Source organism: Diachasmimorpha longicaudata, chromosome 4 (genome assembly GCF_034640455.1).
Source record: "Diachasmimorpha longicaudata isolate KC_UGA_2023 chromosome 4, iyDiaLong2, whole genome shotgun sequence".
NCBI lineage: Eukaryota > Metazoa > Arthropoda > Insecta > Hymenoptera > Braconidae > Diachasmimorpha > Diachasmimorpha longicaudata.
Genome location: NC_087228.1, coordinates 7,906,204 through 7,924,530, shown reverse-complemented (window position 1 = coordinate 7,924,530; position 18,327 = coordinate 7,906,204). Strand labels below are relative to the sequence as shown.

Below are 18,327 nucleotides of genomic sequence, written 5' to 3'. Positions count from 1 at the left end.
CAGGTGATCCGGCAAAAATAATTGACAACATTGAACTTTTCTTGCAAAGTCAGAAAAAAATGAGAAAGTCGCTGACAATGCCATTGAAATTCATGAATAAATTTCATGTAAATATTTTTCATTTTTCATCATCTTTACGATTTATCGTATGTGGACTTTATTATATAAAGGGCTAATGCTATAATGTACACATGATAAGTTATTAAAAATGTTCATTGCATTTTTAAGACAATAATTGTACATGAATTTTTTGTAATTTTTAATTAATGTGAACAATCAGAAATAATTTTTAGAATTTAAATGTCTATCGTGCCGCGCTTACCACATGATTTTTTTTAAATTAATTTTTATATCGCAAGGCTAACGACAATTTTGGAAAACTGAAGGTGCATACATTTGGTTGTAATTTTCGTACATGAAAATTTTATTCTTCAATGTTTATGACTCATTTGGGATGGAGTGGCTGTTTGTTCATCGTGAATACCGGTTTTTTAACTCGAAATGTTGAGCACTGGCTGCACTAGCACTTGTGATTTTTTGTCAAGCGAAAAAAAAAAACTTCCACGCCGACACTGAATTTTGTTTTATGTTGAACTGCTGTAGCTTTATTGAGCGGTCAATGGTCACTGTGCACCACCATTCATTATTTATTTTGCACTATTGTATGCAACAATGAGTCCTCAGGGGGGAGGGGGAGGAGAGAATCTCGTGATGAAGTAGTAGAACCTGAGATCGCGTCGGTTTTTCATTTAATGAAGTAGTGAAATATCTCGCTGGTGAGAAACTTCAGGGGAAAATTTTCAGCCTTTTTTCTGTCAAAGTGGTCTCTTAGTTGTTCATTAATTCTATGTGATAGGTCTGCATTCGCCTGACGCACTCCTTAACTAAAAATATTCACCAGAAATGGTTTCTAGACAAAATCACAAGATTTTTCATTTTCCAGACGCTCTACTGAGATATTTTCTACAAAATTTCCACTGAAATAATTTCTACAGAATTAATTTGGAGAGGAAACTCTCTTGATTTTCTCCGCATTAAATTTTCTATTGAATAATATTGCCATTAGCCAGCGAAAGACTAACAGAATTTTTACGTAGAAACATTTTCACCCTTAAGCTATTAAATCCGAGATAAATGCCCAGTCAGCATGAAAATTGCTAATGTCAACTCAAGTACTTCCACTTCATCACAGAATCCCAACAATTTTCAGTCTCGATTGGGCCCACCGACAGCCACAGGAACTACAACAGTATCAATTGAAAATTTCAAGTAATAAAAATACATTTAATTCATGAACTACACGTTCTGTCTGATACTGAAAAAAAATTGAGATAATTGAATGAAATGTTCCCTCACCGTCGGTATGGATGAAAAGGGCCCAGTCAAGCTGAAGTGAAATCTTGAGAAAAAGCAAAGGATGGCTCGTACAAGTAGACTGAGGAGAGTTAAATTAATGTGATTAACTAGCCGGATGATCGACAAATTATCAACTAGGCGAGTGGCAAAACAAGAGGGCAAGCATTACTGAAAAATAAATGGGCAATTTTACATTCTCATCAATGAATGTTACAAACAACTGAATCAAAGCACAAGCAAAAACAAAAAAATTAACAAGCTACTCTAAACTGACTCCACAATTAATGAATTAAATTTCAATTAAAATATTTTATTAATTAAATACAATTGTTCTTATGCCAAGTGCCCCTAGTCCAATTTGCCGTTCAACCTATGAAATTGTAAATTAACAATTAAATTATGATTTTTTTCCACACCTTCAAAACCGCGTCACAATGATTCTAATTTGTTATTCTAATTATCGTCGACTCCATCTAATTTTATTGAATTAAACTGTGGTGGAAGGAATTTTAATAATTAAACAAAATTGATAGAGTTATAGTAGTATTTATATAGAGCCCAGTCTTACAAAAAAATTGACCGCATCGTTTTCAACGGGACGGGCAGATGATTTAACTGCGAATTATTCAATTTTCATTCATAATTTCTCTCATTGTCTAATTAACGATCGGTGTGATGTCAGGTTCGAAGTTGCTTCATTTTCACTGAAGAAAGTAGGGATATTTACGATATACAATAAGATAAGCACAATCAGTAGAAATTAAATTACTTAAGTTGTTTTTTTTGGGTTCAGTTTTCTTCCATTTTCTGCTTTTTTTATCATCAAATACAAATCCTACTTTCACTCTCCTATGTGTCTGTGTTGTGAATATTGTTGTACCGGTTTTTACTCAGTTTTCAAAATTGTTTCTTAATTCAAATTTGTTTTAATATGAAAAATCAAAGCGAACATTTTTTTTTCATTTTTTATCATTTTTTTTCTTTAATTTATCTCAGTTTTCAGATATATAATGTTTACGTGACCACCTTTTGAAAAGAAGAAAATTGCCAGAGTAGCCATAGAATTCGTCGTCTTAAAGTCCCGCAGGGTATTCAGGACAGAAATAATAAAAAAAAATATGAAAAAAAATCCTCATGATGGTTTTGATTTTAAAAATCGTCGGAATTGAGATAACCGCCCTGAACACTCAACGAAATTGAGAAAGAAAGGGGGGGGGGGGGTAATGGGTGGAGGGGGGTAACAGAGGAGCCCTCGAATAAAATCGAATTGATCATGATTAATTATTTGTTTTTTTTTCTTTTTCTCTCAGTTGGTTTTAAGACAGGACGAGCCACATAGCTACTTCGTAATCGGTGCTGAACGATAAAAGTGGCATTTTAGGCTGGGGCTGCTCGTTGGTGGCGTTCGGATGAGGTCAACGAAAATTGGCGCATCACATGGCATATTTGCGCGTCCATTCACGTGCCAATTCGTTGTACTTCTCACGATCAGTTTTGTATATCCTTGCTATTTCCGGTACAAGTGGATCGTCTGGATTAGGATCACACAGCAGAGAGCATATTGACAGTAACACTGTAAACAAAATATTAAAAATTATGGATCAATGATTAATTTGACAATTTAATCTATTAAATCCAAAATTAAACGAGTCTACATAACATTAACGTTAATGTATAACATTTATTCTATATGTAGTGGCAGATGATTTAATCTATTTTTTAAAAATGTGATTGAATATTTTTGGCAGTAGCACCACCAATAAAATACCCAAAACCCTGTACTAATGATAAATATGGCAATAAAATGCATCATTGACCTATTCATATGGTGCATTGCATTCATTCTGAATGTGGTTAAAAATAATGTGATGATTCGGGGGAAGAAAAATTACTGGATATTTATAACCCTGAATTAGCCATTTTTCTTTTACCTTTTGATATAGTGAGTGCTGGAGACCACTGCGATCTCAAAATATCCAAGCAAATACTTCCGTTACTGTTAATATTGGGATGATAAATTCTGGTCGTGAATGCCACCTGTGCAGAAAAAACATATTGACGATTGAATTTAATGATTTGGCTTGACTAAATACTCAATATTTTATTTGACATACCTTGGGAGGTTTGAATGGATAGTCTGTGGGGAAGTGAATTGTAAGGAAAAATACTCCTCCTTGGTAAGGGCTGTCAGGCTGCAAGAAAAAAATTGAAGCAGTGACAATTAATTGACTTTTATTCTAAAATGATTCTGAGATATAACATTTTAGGAGGGAACACTCACTGGTCCCATAATGGTCGCTTGCCAATGGAATACTGCAAAAAAAAACAACAATTATGTCATTAACAAATTAATAAATACCTCGAGGTAAAAAGTATAAATAAAAAGCCTCGAAAACCACGAAAAATTGACATCGCAATTGCTCAAGGGTGGGTCGATATGGCACTGAAACTTGTGGCCTTGGAAACCTTGTCCCATCGGAAGAAAATTAATCAACAAGAAATTATACATTAACAAAAATACATTCCAAACGAACTCGAAACCCGTTTTATTAATAAATTATGAAGGAAAAAAAAACATTGGCTAATAGGAATGAAAATAAAAATATCTTCGTCAGTGTTACGGTCTATAAATAAACTAGGAAGACTCGTCAGAGGGTAATGCAGTCGTTTTAATATGTAGAAAAGATGATATTCCATAGTCCAAGTAAACATTGAGAATTTAATCATCAGAAGTATTAAATCGTTTTGAAACCCAATTTGGCTAGTGTCCAATCAGATTTCAATAGTTAAAATAAAATACAAGCGTTAAAAATACTTGAAATAATTTTCAACTCACAGTCGTCTCCTACAGGTCCAGCTGAGCATTGTGCAGGGGGATCCCTTCCAAGATCCTGAAGTTCCTGCGGATAAGAGTACAAAAATTACCAACAAACTATTAACAAGCGTTTCCACCCCCTATTGAACTCCACGAGAACGTGGAAATGAATTAATTAAATAAAAAATATCGAAAATTCTAAAAATTTCTCTGATTTACTCCAATTGAGTGCTTTAATTACTCAATTATATACTCCCTCCATAAATCAATACACCTCAAGGGAAATGACAAACGCAGTGATGAGCCTCGTCAACATCCACAACCTCCACGTCCCATCAATTGCATAAATAAAACTCCGATATCAACAATGTGCGTCTTATCTAAGCATCACAGGCTATTTCCACTCTGTATACTAACTAATTCGGCGTCAGTAAGCATCCAATAATTGTCCTCATGACTGCTAAACCCCAGTAGCATTAATCATTTCAATCTCGATCAAAACACTCTCATAGTGATAAACAACAAGCTAATGACAACGCAATTTTCCTCACATTATCCACAATGAATTCCACAACAAGACACGAATAACCAGGAAAAAAAGAGCCATTTAATGTTTTCTCTAACCTGGGCGTCACAATGTTACAGTTATAATGGTTGAACCACAACTCAGAACATCACACACTCCCAGGGAGACATTTGTGACTCAGAAACGACAGGCATGAGCATGATTTGACTCTCCTCTTCATTTTTTCTTACAGCGAGACAAAAAAAAAGTGAAATCTTTTTCTTTATACTTTATCAATCCTCTGTCTCCCCCACCCCCTTTGTTGCATACAATCAACAATATATTTCCCACTGACTTCCGGTTGCTTTGATGCCTCTGATGATGTGAAAAAAATATCACGCTGGGAATAAGTTTATTTATCAAATGAAAATTTCATTTTTTTACTCTGAAAGAATTTCACTGTCACCACGGCCAATGTTCGCCGGTACATATTCGATGACTCATGGATATAAAATATATCCAAAATGTTGATTAATAGTCTCAGTGGTGTGATCATTGAGCTCGATTGTTATCGATGACTGGGTAATTATTGGTTGATACTTAATTAATACAAACGTGAGGCTGATGCCAGCATGATTATTCTCGTAATGCCCCTTCTGGCACTGTTGGCTCACATTGCTTCCCCACTTATTCTTTTTTTGGGACGAAAATCGTTATGGGCGTTCGTACCCATTTAATACACACAACACGTTACAATGGATATTAATTATTATTGTTAACACTCATTGAACATTCACGTACCTTATTAATTCGTTTTAAAGCCATCTGATGAACTGTGTGTTGATATTAACTGGCCGAAAACCAGACAACGAAACCCGCTAGCCAAAGATCTTTGATTAGGGATTGCAAGATGGCTGACTTCTAAACGTCGTTCAACTACGTTGGTCAATAGCGTGATTAATTATTTTTTGATTGTACGGAGAAATGATTTTTAGGAAGATTTATGGGTATTAGGGGGACAGATCATTTTTGATTTTTCTAATTACTGGTCAATATTTTGAGGTTAGAAATACCTGGAGGGAGGTTTTTTTGGATTTTCGGAGAAATTTTTGAGCACTCGGGGACGATGGTGTCTCCACGGATTTCCTTTTATCGGCAACTGGTGTCGTTGCTGGGGTAGTGTAGATAATTGACTGCAGATCGCGACTTGGCGCGGGAATCGCGAGGGATTTCAAGTGATTTGAGAGTAATTTCAAGTCATAATGGAAAATGTCGGTCGCTTAAATACTATTTGAGGTCTTAACCTTTGTGAGTCGGAGATTATCATTGAGGGATGAAACAATGATGTCTATCAACAAATTTTTGGGCTGGAAAATTTGATAAATTAACCTTACAATTGAAGCCAAATACAGAATTTTTTTTTCTGATTTCGATAGACTGAAATTATAAAAATGTTCGGAATAAAATTGAAAAGTGCGGAGGATACGTCTGGAAGAATTGAACGGCATTGAATTACCCGGGGCGATGTATTATGTGTGGGGTAAGCCGTCGATATCAAGGCCAACGCAGACGCGTCCGGCCCAGCAACCGACAGCCAGTGCGAGAAAACGAGAAAAATGCAAGAGAAAACGCCAGAACTTGGTCTGGAGTCCCGAGGAAGAGGTCTGGCACGAGCCTTATATGGTGTGCCTCCACAAAGATTTTTCCGATGCATCAATTCGATGTGACTCGACACTGGAACTCCCCTGGAAGGACATAGCTCTTCCACTGACTGGGATGCGCATCAGACCGGAAGTGCGAGTGCCATTGACTGTTGACGATGAGGAGGGAGATACGGAGAAGATTGAGGAGCCGGAGAAAAAAGGTTTGACGTTTCAATCTACAAAATGCACTTCTTTTTCATTCGCAAACTGGTTTTTCTCAGGTATCAAGAGTTGGGAGAGAAATTGCGAGGGAATTTCGCGCAGAGCGTGCGCAAAATGTCACTTTACACACACTCTAGTGAAAAAGTCTTCGATACACCCTGAGGAAGTGTTATAAATCTCTCACGAGCCCACCCTCATAGCGAAATGTACAATTTTATCGTTTGTGCGTAAAGTGGAGTTTTGCGCACGATTAACGAACAAAAAATACAACAAATTTCATCTCATATCGACATCTCCGTGAATATCTCACTGAATTCCTCAGCAAAAACTCGATGAATATTTTGGTCTAGACCATCGGAAACTAGACCTTTAAATAATTTCCATCATATGATTGTCTTATCAATCAATTATTTTTTTCGAACGATGAAAAAAGAGTCGACTGGCCGCATGGAGCTACCCTGGCACGACCTCCTCGTGTCAGACGTGGTGATGCCCCAGATATCCCCGGACCTCGCCGCCTGTGACTCCAGAGTGGAGATCCCTTGGGGCCAACTATCGTTCGAGGAGCCCCCAGAAATCAAGCCCCCACCAGTCAAGCGTACGTGCTCCGGAGACGCCATAGAGGTGCCCTGGGACGACATCATGATACCCAGGAATATAATCATTGCCACTAAGGCCCGAAAACACCCGTCAAATACGACAAAACGTCGCCCGGAGGGCCCCGAAAAATGCCAGCCCTGCAATCGCAGCCCCAAAGAACAGAAAACCAGTCGAAAAATACCTGGTGAGGTGTCTCGTACTGGTACTTGGAGAGCGATCAATAAAATGTATTTGACGTTTTCGTTTTCAGTCATCAAGTGCCCGGCTGTCAGAAAATAATCGCTGAGTTGAGTCCATCGGTGGAGAAATCAATTTGATTTTTTTTTCATTAATTTTCGAGGACTTTCGAGGCTTTGGGTTGTCCTGAAATGTGGTTTTATGCGGATTTTAATTACCGGGTTTGAAAAATAAAAAGTTATTGGCTATTAAATGCAGCTGCATTGTGACGTCGTAATACAGACGTTTATTTTGGGGAAAATGGGCCTTTTTTATTGATTCACACACATCAAGTCGAAGTTAGAAATTTAAAAGTTTCCTACAGAATTATTCTTCACGTATGAGACTTGAATTTTAATAACTAACATTTAAAAAATAAACGTGAATACGTGGACTCAACATCGTGAACGATAATAGCAAATCCAAAATTACTAGAACAATAAAAAAAATTGTTCTGTTGTTAATAAAATTAAGTTAAACAGCTCTTCATGGAGGAACTCCAATGGGTTCTCCATTACATGCAAAAATGGAATATTAACATTTCACAAGTGGCGGAACAACTGGAGTTTCGTATTGAAAAAAATTTAATTTCATCAAATAGTGTAATTTCCCGGTTATTGTCCAGCAGAAAACAATCGATTAAACAAGACTGTTTATTATTTAAAAGAAATAAAATGAAAAATAGCAAAATTGAAATTTAAAAAATGCAAATCTCCAATACCGACGGAGTCAGTTGGTAGGTTCGCCTCTCGGGGCGCTGCGATCGCACCGAGGCATCGACACCTCAGGCGATCGACGCGAGCCAGTAGGCTTTCAGCCATCACTCGCGAATGGTTAACGTACGTAATCGAGACTCATTCCGCGAGTCAGGTGTGTTATGGGTATATCCCAGTGAAAATGGCGTAGCCCCAGTGCACCAGTGATTCCAAAACCTCCTCAAAGTCGCAAGAAAAGTCCCAAAAAACGTTGAATTCTGCCACAACTCCAGGGTTGAGGCTCACAATTCTCTCCCTCAACAACGCGAATCCAAAACAAAGCAACAGTGAGTGTCGAGTGTAATGATTGGTGCGTCGAGAATTATGAGACAGGGAGGACTGCCCAGTATGATTCAATAACACTATCCTCCAAACGCTAACCTCAAAGTGAAATAATGATCAGTGAATGTGTCTCGTTGTTAGATTGTTATTAATCGGTGTAATAAATAAAGACATCGAACGATGTCGTTCACAAAGCGTCGAAAATACGTCCTCGTGACAGCTTGACGATTTTCATCATAACACAAGATGGCACCACCGGCTTTTTGACATTTAACCACACAGACACACGCCTATCAGCTGGATTAAAAAAACGTGACGACTGTTCAGTTTTTTGTTCTTTGTTTTTATTTTCTTTATTGGGAGTTATAGTGCATCAGCAGAGTGTATTATGAGCAGAGAATTCTACGTACCCTGCACACCATACGCATATCCGGTGAGTAAAAAAAAAATTCATGCACAGTGTAACGTCCTCGATTTATCGATTCTCAACGCCGGGGGCAACGATTAGAAAGTTAAAATGCGCCTTCTCGCGACCTTACAATGTTTTATGATTTTTTAATCAATTTTTTCTTCACACTATTGTCTTCGGGAGATATTGCGAGAGGTTTTGGGGGGATTGGGTTGATGGAGTTGGCGTGGGAGACATTTAGCAAAATTATTTCATGGGGAGAACAAAGAGTTTTTGGTTCAGGGGGTGGGGGTTGTTTTGGAAATGAGGATCAGAGGGTTGGGGAGATTAGGAGGGTCTTTAAAAGGAATTTGGGGTTATTAAATGGTGGTCGGTCTAAGTACATTTTACTCTGGGATTCATTTGCGAAATATGTCGGAGTAATTAGTAGCCTAGTGATGAGGCACTTTTGACTATTCATAAATACCTCGTAATCTAGGGGAGGGAAATACAACAAATGCCATTATAACAATCACGCCAGCTTTATTATATTGGGCTTTATTATTTTGTCCAAAAACTCAATAGAAATTTATTTACTCAAACTCGGTCTCTGTTTTTGTATATTAATCAGGGAATGAATCAAAAATCGAATTGACTGAATTTTGTTGATCCTTTGCTACTGATTTTTTGGATGAAGCTGATGATGTAGAAAATAAGCTTAAATGAGGAGGATGAATGTCTCTATGAAAATATCTGATTCATCATGATGACAGTAAAGTGCTAATGAGGAGCTGGTTGGAAAGAAGGCCCTAATGGACAGAATGATAAAAGTGACATTGAAGCTGTTTGTAATAGACGATTAATTGGGCTAGGGTTTTATTTTGAAAATAGGTTGAAGTTGCGTCAGAGTAATTTGTCAGGAGAGGTTTTTGGAAAATATTTTTTACTATTTTCTTTTACGAAGATGATCGTTTAAAAGATATTGGCGAATTTATGTGGATGATATGGAGAACAGGTATCTTAAATGAGGGTGATGAATGTTTGTCTTTATGAACATATGTGATTCATCATGATGGCGATGAAGTGCTAATGAGGAGTTTATTGGGAAGGTAGTCCTGGTGGACTGAGTGAGACATTTGACACCAGTAGCATTGAAGTTGTGTGGAACGTACGATAAATCCAAGTTGAAATGGACATTTTATTTTCAAAATACCTCTGAAGCGAGGAAATTAAACAAAATTATCAGCAGAAAATTTCATAGCTTAACGGACAGCTATTTTTACATTATTTAATGACGCTACTTATATCAAACATATTTATGAAATAATGTGAATGATATGACGAATAAGTTTCTTAAGTGAGAACGTTGAATGATGATTTTTCTCTGGCATTACCCGATTCATCATGATCGCCATGAGTCGCTAATGACGAAGAGTTGATTGGGAAGAGGGTCCTTGATTATAAGGGAATTGAGATCCTCTGGAACAATAAAAATATGAAAGCACATTGTTGGTAGAAAATTTTATGAACCACAAAAAAATCTTGACATTTTCTTCCAAACTCAAGTAAATACTATACATAAAACTATAGTTATACTTTCAAATAAAAGACAGACCAATAAAATGGTTTAATCCATGAATTTTTAAGATTTCATTTGCTTGAAATGTTTTCTACAGTCGTACGAACAATAGCAATCATTTTTATTACCGAGTTCTCAGAAGTCTGTGCGTAGGGAGTGGATGTTGAGACAAAAGTTATTGCTCTCGAAATTGTTCAACGTCGATAAAATCGAGTAATCGAGAGATCTTGGATTTCCAACCAAAAGTAGAGTACAAAGGAATTATTAATAGTTTCTCGGTGTTTCATAAGTTTTCTGAAAATCCAAATCCCGAGAGACAGCATTTTCCTTCTGATTGTACGCCCTCAATTGCTTCTGGTAATTGAGGTTGTTCATGATTTTTGTATTTATAATCTTTGCGGTTATAATTCTTCTGCTATTGTTCTTATTCTCTCGGTCAAACAATTCATCACATTTTCAGAGATCATCTCGAATGAATTTTTCATTTCCTCTACGATTTATTCAGTTATTGTAGTCTTCAGGATCTCAAAGTCTGGGTGGTGGAGGGTAGGGGGAGAATTATTTTCATAGTCAACCAGTTGATACCGTTTGAATTGAAGTGAAAAATAAATAGGACATTGTACTGTTGATCTTCTCAGTAATCAAAGCACATCGAATTAACTCAGGTGTATTCAATGGGCCATTGATTAACCGTGCAGTTCACGTCAATTAGAATTAGAATAAAAAATATCAACTATTTATTCATGAAGTTGTCTTCGAATGATTTATCACAATGGCTGTCACATTGACACAAATTGAATTTTTGTCTGTTATTATTTCTCACTGTTACTAGAGAAATAAAAATAATTAAATCATGAGTTTTGGGTATGGTAATTAATAATGTCACAGGATCAAGTGGACTCTTCATCGACGGAGAGTTTACCAATAGCTGATGGAAGAATTAACAAGTCATCCATAACGGCGAGACTCTGTGAAATGGTTTGTTTTCGTAACTTTAAGAGGTTCATGTTTACGTTGTCAGGAGGGAATGAGTGAGAAGATATTATTGTGGTGGAAGAGACTGATATTTAAGGTATATCCCTGGATGAGATGGTTTTCTGGTGATTGGTTCCACGTCTCCTCTCGATCATGTTCATTCTAGCCAGTGAAAAACCACTTATAAGGGTAATAATTAGGAGTAGTAGTTAAAAACATTTTTTTTGGTTGTGGAAATCCATTGGGTGTGATTTTTGGGTGGTAGTGTCTCGGGATATACCTTGAGGATTTTTTTTTATTCGTTTCTGCTCATATCACTTTGAAAATGTGTAGATCAGATGGAATCTCCCCAACTTTGGCAATCACTTCAGGCGCTTGATGGGATTGGGAGGTGTGTCTGATGTTGATCAAGAACAGGAAAGTGGAAATGATAAAATTAATGAGATGGGGAGTCATACAGAGTATTCTAATGAGGATTTCTCGGTGCGGGAGTCTAGTTCTGGTGAATCCAATGACTTTACTGTCTCCATTAGACCTGGAAATTTAGCTGAGTTCTTTGGAGGCAATTATCCGTCAACTTCAGATTCTGCTCGAAGTAATTCGAAGACGAATATTCAGTTGTGAAGTGGGAAAATGAGATCTGTTGAAGACGTTCTGGGAATGATGTGCTTTATTTGGTGGATATCTTGGAGAATTTGGGGGGTTGGAGAGAATTCATCGAGGGGAGAACCTTCTAGGGTTTGATATCCTCAATAAAAAGGTCTTGATAATTTTTCTGGACCTTCCAATTCTCAAAATGTTTACTGAATGTAAATTGGGAAGTTTTCGGTGAATTTTTTCGATCCTCAGATTGATTGACTCATTTTTGATTCATTACCCATGGGAAAAATATTTCTTTCAAAAGAAAATTTGCCCACGTCATTAATAATTCAATGAGTCAGCAAAATTTTAGGGGGAGTCGATACTATCAATTTTACGCTATTTGTCCCTAAAATGAAAACAAAATTCTATCCGAATATTTTTCGTTCATCGAAGTTGATGAACACAGTGAAGCAGATCTGAGAGTCTCGACAATTTTATCACCCCTGGACTATTCAACTCGTCTGATGGTCTCAAGTGGTGTCAATACTAGCACCAATGGCATTCATCCGCTAAATATCGCCGATGTGATAAATGAAGATGGTGTTATAATAGCCCAAAATCCAGGAGATTTTGCTGCTGCTCTTCATGCACGAATGGGGTATGTGATTCCTACAATAGGCAACACTAATGGACTTCAGTTGTTCCCTAATTATCTCTCATTATTCACTCATGTTCTAATTATTTGCATCTCCATAACCCATGGGTAGACGTGAGAATAATTGCGAGCAATCATTATTCGTCCATAAAATCACGTTTTTCAAATTTATTATTTCGGTTTTGGTGGCACAAGGTGTGGAACAATTGGGCTTTGATTGGGGTTCTGTTAGAATATTTGTGCATAAGTACTTCATTGTGGACTCTTTTATGGACGGTTGTACTCCGAGTTCGGGAGGGGATCAATCTGAACCACGTGCTGACATTTGAAGAAAGGTTCTTTCCCCTAGAGTCATAAATATGTCCTCAGGTATCTCAATAAAGATTTTAAAAATATTATAATTGTCTCTGGACAATCCCTCGTTGGCCAAGACCGCCCCTTGATGTTAATGAAGAATAGTTTATTAAATTGCTGCTTGAGATTTGGTCAATCACTTGCAGGTATATTGGAATAAAGCCTTGGGCCTAGGGCAATGGGCCTTTCTGTGATTGGGTCAGCAGTCGATTGCCCTTGTGGATTATTAGTGATTTTCAAGACTTCAAAAATTGAAAAATTGTTTTGAACAATTTTTTATCAGTTTTATTTGCTTATTGGCATTTAATTTATTTTATTCTTCATTGCAATTGGACGTAAACGGTGACTGGAAGGGCTGCATATGTGTGACGCGTTATTTCCAATATTTGTGAATGATGAATTAATCATTTAGGACAAAATTAGAGTTGGGAAATGAAAACAAAATTATGCATGTTGCCTATTCAACCTTCAGAAAATGAGTTCTCAGGTCTATTGATCGGTGAGGCCACCACATGGGCTTCGTAGGTGGTTTGTCACACTAGGGTTGATTATCTAGGGCCTCTGGTGACCCCCACCGGGTTGCTCGGACGACTGAGTCAAAACTCACGTGTGTGGTGCTGTAGAGTTAATGGGATTTGTAGAATCATTCAGGGATTTTTTTTATAGCTTCCAGGTGGTGTGAGTCATCAATTTGGGGGATCAATGGAAATGATGAGTCGATCGGGGTTAAGGTCTTGAGACGATAGGTCAAACATTATTTTGAATATTTTGGGGATGGATGAAAGGGCGAATGGGGAATGAGATAAGGGCAGGATTTATTGGTGGATTCATTTGTTCATATCTTTCGGGGGGTAGTGAGGGAGGGGGAGGGGGTGAAGTGATTTATCGAGGGAATTTCTTGGTTTTCCTTCTTCCTTTTTGAAATAATCATATTAAAAAAATCAGAATAAACGATTTTTTTATGGATTAAATTTAGTTTTATTGCATTTGCAATAATTTTAAATTGATATCGTGGTTTTTCAATTAGTAATCAATCGGCCGATGGCTTCGAGACACTCTTCGAGCCCCGTCATGTACCCCTATTCATGCCATCTCATGAAAACAATGATTACACAATGAGCTCAACGACAATTGATTCCAGTTCGTCGTATGGGTAAGCCAAGAAAAAAATATTTCCATTCTTTAATTCAATGATTGGCTCCTACACTGAGGGAAATGTATGAACTGATGGAGTGAACAATCCAATCTTTATCTGGGAAAATAGTCGGGGAATATTTTTTCTAGATGCAAACGTGATGGCCTCTAATATAAAAATATGCCAGATTGATGATGATGAGATGATATTTTTAAAAGCTCGAGGAAAGTCTGCAATAGGCAGATGATGTTATTTCTGTTATTTGAACTCACAGCTATTGAGAGCAAGCAACGGTCATAATTCAGAAATATCTAGAGGTTTTCTTTTGCATGAATTCTGTATTCATTCAATATGAAAGTCCCTGATTCATGAGTCAGTGGATCGAAATTTTGATATTTTTTTTTTATTTCTCGTTCTTGTACATAAATATGATTTTTACAGTCGATTTTTTTTATTCCAATTGTAGTGGTCTTGTCAGTCGTTAAAAAAATGTAGATTCCAAATGTGGCCTGACTTTTCAAACTTCAATTCAGAATTTCAGCTCAACAATTTTAATAATAATTCAGTAAAAGAGCAAATCGCGAATTTTGGGGGATCGTAAGAAATCAGTGGAAATTACCGATCACCGGATTACTAGCTGTATAATTTTATTTTTTTTAAACAGTTATATGTTTGTGATATGTTTGATAAGAAAAATTGGGCCTCTCATGTTGAATGGTTTTCTCTCAGTGTAGTTGTCAAATTCTTGGTATTTTTCCGCCCTTAGTCAAGGTGCATCAAGAATTTCATCGACTGAAACAGTTTACAGGAGACGCCGGACGTGTGCTCTCAAAACTTATTTATAACACATACCTTTCTTTATTTCCTCATCTTCGGGTTTTTTTTTTTATCAAGTCCCAACTAATATTCCCTCCCTCTCGCTTCTCCTCTCATCAGTTACTGCGGTTTAAATCCCCTTTGCCTTATCCCTACTTTGTGGTACCTCGGTTACGTTGAGTCGCGTGTTGACCGCGCTAAAAAAAATCAGTAACGGTATCGCCTTGCGGTCGGTTTACATTCAACTTCTACGCGACACGCACCACAAAACCAATTGAAAATGACCTTTTTTTTAGTTACGACCATCGATTTGTATTGACGCTGAATTAAGTATCCTGCACTCTCACTGCGGGCGAGTATTATTGACTTTTTTGGGGGACATTACTTTCTTTGAAAGAGAAAAGAGAAAATTCCATTATCATTTTTTTTCTGGTATATGAGACTGCTCAGGCTGGCTATTGTTTATTTATCATGGATTTGCGACTTCCACCTAATGATTTTTTCATTTCATATCTAAGTGATGAGATGAATTTGGCAATGAAACATTTTTGCGTTTTTATTTGCGAATAATTGAAGTAATTTTGGGAAATAGTGTCGAATTATAATCGAGGATTGTTGAATACAAATGAAAATCAATACTTTCCTTTTTCCTAGGAAATACGACGTCATCCGGAAGTGAATACGAAGTACTCCAGAATGCGAAAGAAATTATTAAAATTTTTTTTTGTGAAATTTGCGGTGCGTAAAGTCAATTCTCGATAATTTCTCGATCCGAAAGTCTCTTTACATTATCTCTTCCGGGCATTAGGTCTTTCTAAAACTTTAGCAATTTGAAGATATTCCCCATAAATATTGCTGTTGGGATTTTTTCTACTTCGGTTGTTATCAATCCTCGCCTTCGGCTTGAACGTCATCTTCACACGGTTAAAAAAACCTGGGGCACTCTCCAAATATACTAGTTCCGCATGATCTTGAACTTTACGTACTTCGTCCATAAAAACAATCACTGTATCCACTACCCGCCGGAACAGAGAATTCGGCAGGTACCATAATTTCGATTTTTTTTTAACACTAGACCGTGAGAAAGTTTTCTGGTAAATGCGAGGTTGCAGAACGAGCCGACGGCGAGTTCTGTAATTATATGAGCTAGAACAGTTCTTCACGGACGTTTATCAAATACTATTTTTATTATTTACCCGGGATACCGCGATTTAAAGCAGTGAAGCCGCGTTAAAATCGCGGGTTATCGGCCCTAGTAATTTTGTAATATTCAAACCCTAGTAATGTAATAGTTTATTTTAATACGGGGACAGAAACAATATTTTATGACAATTGGGAAGTTGGTAGTGACCCCAAGATCGTCGACAATTTTCTCCGAAGGGTGCGGAAAATTTCACTTTACGTCCGAGTGACAAAAAATGTTCATTATTATCTCACTGATTGAATTTCTCGTCGATACAAATCCAAGATATCTTATTTAACCACATGCCACATGACCCATGAAAATCCTTGATGATTTCAATCGATAGCATCAATTAAATTTTCTCAATTCACTGAACGTCAGAATAATAATGACCTACAATTGTTCAAGGTATAAAAAAATTAAATACTTCTTGAGGTGTTAGTTCTATCGCAATACTCGCAGCATTGCGTACACGTACAGTGAAATCCTACGGTATCGAGTGAGTGCATAAACTTATATTTGTATTGGTGACTGTGACGCCCGGTTACCCAGGTAAACGTGACTCACAGTAAAATTGTCTCTCTCTCTCTCATAATTTTTAAAGAATAATATTTCATACACTCGTGTATCGATCGACTCCAACTATCCCTTTGATTTCGGAGCGAAAGTACCCGGAGTATTCAAGGCCAATATTGACTGATTTAACGCGTTTATGTGGACTTTTACGAAGTACCAAAGACTGATACATGAATTGAAAATCGATAAAATTATGAATAATAATTTTTATCAGTTTGTTTCTGTCATGGTAGTGTCATGTAAATTATTATTTTCAAGCTGTACATGACACCGGGGGGTTGTTGGTGGAAAAGGATAAGAATTGTTAGGGGGAAGTAATGAGAGTATTGAGGCACGACTTGGGACCTCGAAGAGTTGTATTTTCAGTCTACATGGTATATATTTGCGTGGTGATGCCCCGAGGTTGTAACATTCGATCGTGACTCACCAGTATTTATTCAGCTATGGATTGCAATACGTGTCTACATGCGATAACTTCCAGTCTATAACCTACGCAATTGGTCCAGTATTTGATGGGAATTAGAATTGAATTTTAGAGATTTTTTTTTTTTAAACATGGCAGTGCTACTCGTGATAGGGTAAATTTTACATGGCTGGTGATAGTAATTGGGGATTCATGTCGTGAAGGAGTGGCTGGGGGGAAAATGTCGGGGGATTTTCTCAGTGGATGAGATTGTTTTTAACAAAACGGTGTTTTTAATTTTTTTGGGAAGCGAGGGTAGATCATGTGAGAGATTTGAAAGCTCTGCTATGAACTTTACTGATGAATAATTGGGAAACTTGAGAGATAATCCGTGTTTTAATTAATTTTCATATAAACTTTTTTTTTTATGACAGCAATTTTTAAGGAAGAGGTGTAAACAAAATTTTGTGAACAAATTTATATTTGAAGGGTGAAGGGGATAATGTCGTGCCTTTCAATTTACTAATCAACCATTTTTTCAACATAACATTCGTCAATTTTTATCCTTGCGGGATAATTGATATTTTAGAGTGGCTGAAATTTGATGAAAAGTTATAAAAAATACCTTCAGAATGTTCCAAGGCAACGAAAAAAACTTGATATTGTTGGATTGTTAATTCCTTGAAATGTAAGAGGTATTGAAGTTCACGTCTGTTAAGATTAGAGAAATAAATAATCGCTGATATTTTTTACACCTGAAAAGACAAAAAATACTGAGTCTATAGAGAATTGAGTAGAAAGTCTGATATTCATGTAGAACACCATTAGTCAAAAAGAACTTAAGTGGGAAAAAAGTTGAAAATAGTCAAACCTTAATTTACTTTCAACACAATAAAAAAAAATTAACTCACGCTTCATCACTCTCATCCAGACCTGGAAATTTTTTTAATTAATTGGGTCATTTATGTGGTCTAACCGAGGGGAAATGTCTGGAGACTTTTTGTAGCTGACGATATTTGGGGCAGTTCTAGCAAAAAATTGACCCTTCACACTTTCTCTCAAAATCATTCATCAATGAGCTAGATTCATTTTTAACCTGTGAAATTGCATTTGTTATTCAAATTCACAGCTTTAGCATTAAATTTGTAATTTAAATTTTGTACGGAAGAGTCTTCGCTGAAATTTGTTCGTGAAAAATGTTAATTTGAAAAATGTTTGCTCTCTCATTACGAATATTCAAGATTATTTATTTTATTCTCTCGGTTTAGTTAATTTTTTTGTCCTCTT

General features: G+C 36.7%; 4 protein-coding genes across 10 annotated transcripts in view; 3 read left to right on the top strand and 1 right to left on the bottom strand.

The window, feature by feature from the left end:
* Positions 1-1,645: 1,645 nt before the first annotated feature.
* LOC135161657 (ubiquitin-conjugating enzyme E2-17 kDa) lies at positions 1,646-5,846 on the bottom strand. Of its 2 annotated transcripts, XM_064119418.1 has the most exons (7): positions 5,750-5,846; positions 5,478-5,612; positions 4,193-4,256; positions 3,638-3,669; positions 3,471-3,548; positions 3,288-3,393; positions 1,646-2,929 (listed from the first exon to the last, which is right to left on the bottom strand). In XM_064119418.1, exons 2-7 carry the CDS (start codon positions 5,499-5,501, stop codon positions 2,790-2,792), a joined length of 444 nt encoding a protein of 147 aa, XP_063975488.1. In that variant the 5' UTR covers positions 5,502-5,612; positions 5,750-5,846; the 3' UTR covers positions 1,646-2,789. The 2 variants fall into 2 exon arrangements, with proteins under 2 accessions (XP_063975488.1, XP_063975486.1); XM_064119416.1 differs by having other exon boundaries at positions 5,478-5,808.
* An 85-nt stretch (positions 5,847-5,931) lies between these two features.
* Positions 5,932-7,601, top strand: LOC135161652 (uncharacterized). The gene is made up of 3 exons (XM_064119412.1): positions 5,932-6,540; positions 6,975-7,325; positions 7,392-7,601. The coding sequence occupies exons 1-3, from the start codon at positions 6,201-6,203 to the stop codon at positions 7,418-7,420; spliced, it is 720 nt and encodes a 239-aa protein (XP_063975482.1). The 5' UTR covers positions 5,932-6,200; the 3' UTR covers positions 7,421-7,601.
* A 566-nt stretch (positions 7,602-8,167) lies between these two features.
* Positions 8,168-18,327, top strand: part of Jvl (javelin-like) — a 62,788-nt gene continuing 52,628 nt past the window's right edge. For 4 of the 5 annotated variants that reach the window (XR_010298785.1, XR_010298784.1, XM_064119163.1 and 1 more), the window contains exon 1: positions 8,168-8,827. Coding sequence is in view for 1 of the 5 variants with exons in the window: in XM_064119163.1 (XP_063975233.1) it covers positions 8,783-8,827 (45 nt within the window). In the remaining 4 variants the exon portion in view is untranslated. Of the gene's footprint in view, positions 8,828-13,954; positions 14,081-18,327 lie in introns of all 5 variants that reach the window. The other variant, XM_064119164.1, reaches the window with a different exon arrangement.
* Positions 8,836-18,327, top strand: part of LOC135161522 (uncharacterized) — a 28,408-nt gene continuing 18,916 nt past the window's right edge. The window contains exons 1-3 of one of the 2 annotated variants that reach the window (XM_064119192.1): positions 8,836-11,339; positions 11,670-11,931; positions 12,372-12,576. In XM_064119192.1, coding sequence (XP_063975262.1) covers positions 11,241-11,339; positions 11,670-11,931; positions 12,372-12,576 — 566 coding nt within the window. In that variant the 5' untranslated portion in view covers positions 8,836-11,240. Of the gene's footprint in view, positions 11,340-11,669; positions 11,932-12,371; positions 13,949-18,327 lie in introns of those variants that run through there. The other variant, XM_064119191.1, reaches the window with a different exon arrangement.